This window comes from Nylanderia fulva, unplaced genomic scaffold (genome assembly GCF_048542155.1).
Source record: "Nylanderia fulva isolate GAGA-0341 unplaced genomic scaffold, ASM4854215v1 Scaffold529, whole genome shotgun sequence".
NCBI lineage: Eukaryota > Metazoa > Arthropoda > Insecta > Hymenoptera > Formicidae > Nylanderia > Nylanderia fulva.
Genome location: NW_028190620.1, coordinates 63,875 through 71,038, shown reverse-complemented (window position 1 = coordinate 71,038; position 7,164 = coordinate 63,875). Strand labels below are relative to the sequence as shown.

At 36.4% G+C, this 7,164-nt stretch overlaps 1 protein-coding gene across 1 annotated transcript; it reads right to left on the bottom strand.

Annotated features, from left to right (window-relative positions):
- Positions 1 to 2,722: 2,722 nt before the first annotated feature.
- LOC146721189 (uncharacterized) lies at positions 2,723 to 4,834 on the bottom strand. Its single transcript, XM_085487297.1, has one exon. The coding sequence runs from the start codon at positions 4,795 to 4,797 to the stop codon at positions 2,740 to 2,742; it is 2,058 nt and encodes a 685-aa protein (XP_085343423.1). The 5' UTR covers positions 4,798 to 4,834; the 3' UTR covers positions 2,723 to 2,739.
- Positions 4,835 to 7,164: the final 2,330 nt, after the last annotated feature.

Here is a 7,164-nt window from a genome sequence, read left to right as displayed (position 1 = left end):
TATTGGAAAGTGCAAGGTATTAAAAGCATAAAAGAATAGAGAGGTAGGTATACATCCGGTTATTCCGGGTTCTCAGGTCCTGGTCTTATTAGGCTAATGCGACGTTCACTTTACTAAACGTGCATCTCTGAGATGATTTGCGAATTTACCTTCTGACAGGATATAATATTCTAATGTGTACTGAGGAATTAGCGTTATTCAATTCGCTAATAGGTAGTAGGATACGGGGTTACATACATATATAAATAAGCAGTGATATAATAAAATACATAAGTATATTTATTATAATAGATTGAATAAGTATGCGATATCGGTTAAATAATATTGAATAGTATTGGATAAAATATTAAATAGATCGACGATTGTAACGCAGACGTATGCAGATGCAAATCGTAGATTGGAATAATATCGGAAACGCAGAGTAATATATGGCTTATGTCTGTATTCAAATTCAGAGTTCGTAATATGAAATAAGATTGAGTTCGAAATTCAGAGTTCGTAATGTGAAATAAGATTGAGTTCGAAATTCAGTGTTCGTAATGTGAAATAAGATTGAGTTCGAAATTCAGTGGTTAAATAATTAATTAAATATAATGATTAAATATAATGAGTGTCCGTCGCGCTTTACTATTTAGGGATATGTGAACTGGCTTAAATACTCACAAGGTTAGACAATGTCTTATGTGCCTTGCTATGGTACACTTCGCTACTGTGTTCTTCCCTCTGAGTTGAAGAGCTGAGGAGCCTTGGTACCTCGGTCCGAAATGGCGGCTATGTCTCGATGTCTTCAGAGCTCCGTAGTATTTGCTGGTTGAGTGCTGGATTGTTGTTGACTGGAACCACTGCGACGAAATCACTGTTGAGTGATGGAGGACGGATGCACTGCCGTTCCGTGCCGGGAGCCGGGTTTATATACCCAAAAATGGGGCTCGCTCCTCCCATCGGGCGATGTGGCTCAGCCAATGGCAAGAGAGATGTGCCGGGGAAGTACCGGAGATAATCTGTTCCTGGTAGAGATTGCAACGGTTAAGTCCCGGAGAGATGGTTTCTTAGTAGAGATAGCGGCGTTCAAGGTGACTCATCGCTGAGCGCTCCGACTTTCCTTATCCTATTCTCGGTAGCGATAGCTGTATGCCTTTGTTGGCTATGCGCTCCGACTTATCTTATCTTCTTCTTGGTAATTGATTTTGCAGGTGGCTGGTGACTCATCGCTATGCGGCTTGCAATAGGCTTTGCAGGTCGCAACGTGTTTCAGCGTTGCATCATGCATTGCATCACGCTATTGTTCTAGAACCTTTTAGAATCTTCTGGATGTTTTATCTTATCTTCTTCTTGGTAATCGATTTTGCAGGTGGCTGGTGACTCATCGCTATGCGCTCCGACTTATCTTATCTTCTTCTTGGTAATTGATTTGCAGGTGGCTGGTGACTCATCGCTATGCGGCTTGCAATAGGCTTTGCAGGTTGCAACGTGTTTCAGCGTTGCATCATGCATTGCATCACGCTATTGTTCTAGAACCTTCTAGAATCTTCTGGATGTTTCCTTGCGAGTAAAGCCGAGTTCACATAGTAAAGCAGCTTTCATACATAATTATTTAATTATTTAGTATACTTCTTTATAAACGATACGTACATATATATATTTTCAGGTAGTAATAAGGCGGGTTTCATACATGCACTGAGAGAAAATAATAGTATTCTTCTCTTAGTGTAGTGGCTCCTTTGGGCGTACGATGGATATAATGTTATTTTGCGCTATGTATAAGATCTTTGGGTTTTATAATTATAAGTAAATGTATTTGTAAGAAGTTTTGTGTGTTAATATATATATATCGCGTATATATTTAAAGTTTAATACTATTGAATAATACATTTAATATTAGTGAAATGAATATTATATCGTAATAGTCGATCTGTATTATTAATCGAAATTTATTCAGATCGAAATTTATTCAAAAAAATAAATAATTACTATCCATTTAAGTCAAGAGAGAAAAAGGAAATAATTGTATTATATGTCAAACGTTATATCCTATACTGTCGTTGAAATCACCGGAGAATACCATATGTCTTATACAGTCGTTGAAATCACCGGAGAATACCATATGTCTTATACAGTCATTGAAATCACCGGAGAATAGTGTCGTCAAAGTATACGATTGATATATATATATATAGTGTCGTGAAAGTATACGATTGGCATATATATATAGAGTCGTGAAGGTGTCTCGGAACAAACCCTTTGACATATATATATATATATATGTTCTTAACCTTATTTTAGGTTTTCTCACAAATAATCAATAAGGATTTTAAATACTTATATATTCATAGTCGAACTATGGTATCCTTATTTAGTACTTTCGAACGTGTGACGGATACAATGTTACTACGCATTACGTGTACGATTTTTAAGTCTCTTGAATTATGAATAGTTATAATATAGGCACGCTTATTCTTATTTCAGGTTTATGTTTCCTAACGAATGATCGAGAGTAGAGAGTCTTTATTAATTATGCCTTTTATGCTATCAATATTATTAAATTTAAAAGTGAATAATTACTCTGTCGTCATTTGTGAGAAGACATGTTTTATCCTATGAGTAATTATATGTGATTAAATATTCGTTATTACCGGTCTTTCATGCAGGTTAGAGATTGTCATGACTAATATGTTTAGAGAATAAAATTTTGAAAAAGATTGAAATTTTGAAATTTGTCTGGACGTTACATCTCCCCTCCTATTTAAGAATAAAACCCGACGTTGATCTAGGGTTTTGTTCTAGATTAAAGAGATGTTGTTGTAAGTCGTTATACGTTTGAGGGACGGTGATATTTGTGGATTCTATTTCTTCAGGTCGTCTCATATTATAACCTTGAAGTTGAGGCTGACTTATCACAGGTGGTTCCTTTGGTAATGCAGGGGGTACGTCTGAGATGATGGCAAGAGGTGTGGCGTCTTCTGGAAACTTATTCTTTTCTTTTTCTTCGTTCACAGTCCTGCGGCTGAGGTGAAGCAAAAGATTGGTTAGGGAGTCCCATAATGCTCCTATCAGGTGTAGACTACATCCATATACGGTATGTAGTGCGTATCCATGGATGATGGTATCGATTGCTAATTTAACAATGCGAATGATCATGAATACTCCAACGACACCGGCTGTGGCTGATCCAAAACTCATGAATCCTCTCCATATTTTCGCAGCGGTGTTGTCTACGATTTTATTGAGTGATTCTTCGTCTAGTAGTTTGTATAACGAGACGGAGTTGGCGTTAACTGGATGTCCAGCGAGTCCGCGGGCGACGGCGTTGAGCAGTGCTGGTTTCTCTGCAGGAAACATAATGTGGTCTCTTAATTTCTCTATGTCTTGCTGGGTGTAGATTCCACTGACAGCTAATGGTCCGGGTGTTAAATAACTCCAGGTAAGTGATGCCATGGGTCGTAGTTGTTGAGGTGGCAACTGTCTTACTTGTGCTTTTGGTGTGAACTGTACCCAGGTGTCTTCTATTCTATATAACGTTGGCAATTCCAGAGAGCATTCTCGTTCGTTCCCGATCTTTGTGACGATTCTTGATTTAGGCGTGAGGAAGTAAGAAGAGTTTCTAACGGTTACGGGTAACTCGTTATAGCATTCTTTGGTTGGACGTACGGTGACTTCTACAGGGATGCATTTTATAATCTGGACAGCTTCTCCAGTGGTGACGGCCATGTATCCCGGCGACTTCATAAGACTATACGCAAATTCATCGGGCAAGAGAGTTGCAAAAGACAAGGCGTTGGTTATTACTTGTCTTTCTAACTCGCATTTTTGTTGCATGACATTATGATATAATGATGTCATCTGATGTCGGATGTGTTTTTCGACATATACAAATTTGGAATTCATGTAAGTAAATATATCGAGGTTGTCCACGGGAATCGTACCTTTATTGGCAAAGGTTTGGCCTTGCTTTGTTTCGAGAATAAATAACTTCGGATGTTCCGTGCGAAGCAGAGTGTATCCGCATAACGGTTGTTCTTTAGTTTTGGTCAAAGCGAATGTGATGTCTTGCGTAGTGAGGCTGTAGACGATGGGGGAATCGTCGCCTGCTATCCTGGTTGCTAGTCCTTCGTATAAAACATCGTATTGGTTGAAGTTGCAGGATTTCATTGGTACGGGTTTCCAAAAGGTGTAGCCGTCGTCAGAATCCAAACAGAAGCTATCGGCCAGTGTACAGATGGTTCCTGACCTTAACTTGATCTTCCCGTGTTCGAGTTGTACTGGCACATAAGATGATTTCAGTGAGATTTTCGCAACTGCTTGAACAATTACGTTATCCCATGTGCCGTAAGGGTCAGAGTATTGCGTACCCTTACATGTTCCGTCGGCTTTCAGTTCACCGGCTAGCGTAAGGCTACGGTAAGAAGTTTGATTGATTTTGAGTCCACTAATTAAGTGAGCAGGTCCCAAGGACGTTGTGCCATCTTGAAACATTCGCAAACATTGTGAATATCCAGTTTCCTGAACGTAGTCCGCTTTTCCATTAAAGACGACTGAGATGTGCGAGTGCATGCCACAGTGATATATCGTGCGAGATATTTCCAGTTTGCATTGTATAACCTCTGCATAATTATATTCGGAAAGTTGTAATAATTGTATATAGGTCTCCGTGGAGTTTGGAGTTTGATGATGGAGATTGCATTCTCCAACATCTAAGAGAGAGACGGCGGTGATGTTAAGATGCTGTCCACCACAATCGAATCCAATCAGGGCGAATGAAGTTTTAACGGAGAGTATTAGAATAATCCCTAACATCATGACAAGCTGTAACGCACAATCGGACTAGTTTTACTGAATTAAATACAATATAGAGAAATTATCTAGCATGTACGTGCGCACGAATATACGCACGTATCTATAGATATATACATGTGCACGTGCGGAGATAGTCCTGGCATTGGGCGCAATGAACGGTGTGCGAGGAAACTTTTAATAATTAAATAATATAATATGCATGATTTATATTGTCGTCCGTTTTCGGACTCGCACATGGACATATATATATGCGTGTATAATAGTAAGTACAAATGCATGTTAATGCGCAAGTGTATATGTTATAAATTATATTTTGTCACTAAAATAGCCGTCTGTTGTAAAACGTGAGAACTGGACATTTCCAATACTATGCATCTATTGCATGTGTTGTGTACGTGTGATATATGTGTGCGCATGTGTTGTATACGTGTGAATACGTGTAGCACGATACTACTATGTATGCGTGGTCGATGATGATAATAATAATGATGACGGGGACGTTTCTTAAAAGAAATTTTTCAGATTTCGACTTTGCATTTATATATCTCTGCTTACAAATCACGTAGAGCAGAAATAAAGACACTTTTATTATATAATTCGAACTCAATCTATCGATTAAGTCTAGTATAAACTCGATTGCTTCAGCCGTTATTGAGGATTAGAAATTTATAATAGACTCAAATGTCCGACTCGCGTTAAGATACACGGTGTCTCGGCTACGCCCTTAACTGGTCGCGAGACACTACCGTGTCTTTTGATCATGAAGAAACACTCTTATCTTGTTTTACATGATTCAAAATATTAAATATATCTTTCAGTATAATTATATTGTAAATACTATAATATAACAATTAATCTTAATCTTTTTATATAGTAGATAGCAACAAAGCAACAGATTACATTGATACAAATGGTACTAATAACCATACAAACAAAATTGATTTAGAAAAGAAAAACTACAATAATCATTCAAAAAGTATTTTAATATCTTCTGGTATGTACATACATTTTAAAATTATAAAGTATTCCTATTACTATGGCTCTATTGTATCCGTATAATTATCTATTTCTACATATTTCAGTATCAGATTGCAATGTAAGAAAGCATATGGATCGAAATAGAAACAATGATGAGACTGATACATCAAAGAAAGATTGTGATTATAAACAAATAACCCAAACAAAAAATTGTATTTATTGAGGAAAAACTAATGTTTCTTCTGGTATGTATATTAGGAGACGCGGTAGTGTCTCCGGCCATGTTCAAACCCTAAAAGACCTTAAAAGACACTACAAGTCTTCTTATCCTGCATCATCAAAGTCCATTTCTTGGGGGTGTAGAACTACTAAAATATAAAAAATTTTGAATTGCAGGTAATATAACCTGAAAGGCGGCATCGCCACGAGTAATTTGAGCCAAGAAGGAATAAAATCGGTCAAGCCGTTCTGGAGATACAAGCGGTCAAAAAGTGACGTTTTTCATGAAAAATGAAGTAACGTCGTCTTCTTCTTCTTCTTCTCTGTCCGCGTCCGCTGACGTCATCAGGATTATATATATCCTAAAAAAATCATAAAAATGAAAAGGTCAGGCCATGTTCAAAAGAAGGTACTCAAAAATTTAAACGATCTAATAATAAATTATCACGAAAAGTAACTGATATGTTATTCAAGGTGCCAGTTCAAAGTGAACATACGTAAAGTGTATATTATCTAAATTTAGTAATAATATATTACCATGAAAAGTAACTGTGATATTTTATTCAAGGTGCAAGTTCACATTGAATATACATACATATAAGTAAAACTGATTACAATTTGATTCTAGAAAATAAGTGCGATATGTTATTCTTAGTGCACAAAATATAATAGTCGTTTATAGAGATTTGATTTGAAATTCATACTAGCCCGTACAATGAAAAATAATTGCTCGTAATTCCAGAGTACCAATTTGTTAATGACTCAGAAAAATAACATGGCGGCCTGCTCTCAAAAAACTATGATGTTTCTCGATGTCCATTTAGAAATAATGTCAAAGCTCTTACAGAATAATTACTACAACATTTGAAATACGAAAAGTATTACATTAGAAGAAGATTAGATTAGAATAAGGATTCAACGTATTTTTAAAAGCTCTGCACACACAACAAAGTGAATATACAAAACTATATACAAATACCTTTTTCTTCTGTGTTTCTGAAGAAAATTGTAAGTCAAATGAAACCTTGCACTTTGAGAACCATGTCACTTACTTTTCAGAGTCAAATTGATAAATTTTTTTTGTATATTTTAATGATATTTATTTCTCACTTGTATCTTGAATAATTAATATGTAATTTTTTATTGTATATTACGACAAATAATCAGTAAACT

Coding starts and splice junctions, on each gene's coding strand:
- LOC146721189 (XM_085487297.1), bottom strand. CDS start 4,797: ATGATGTTAGGGATTATTCTAATACTCTCCGTTAAAACTTCATTCGCC.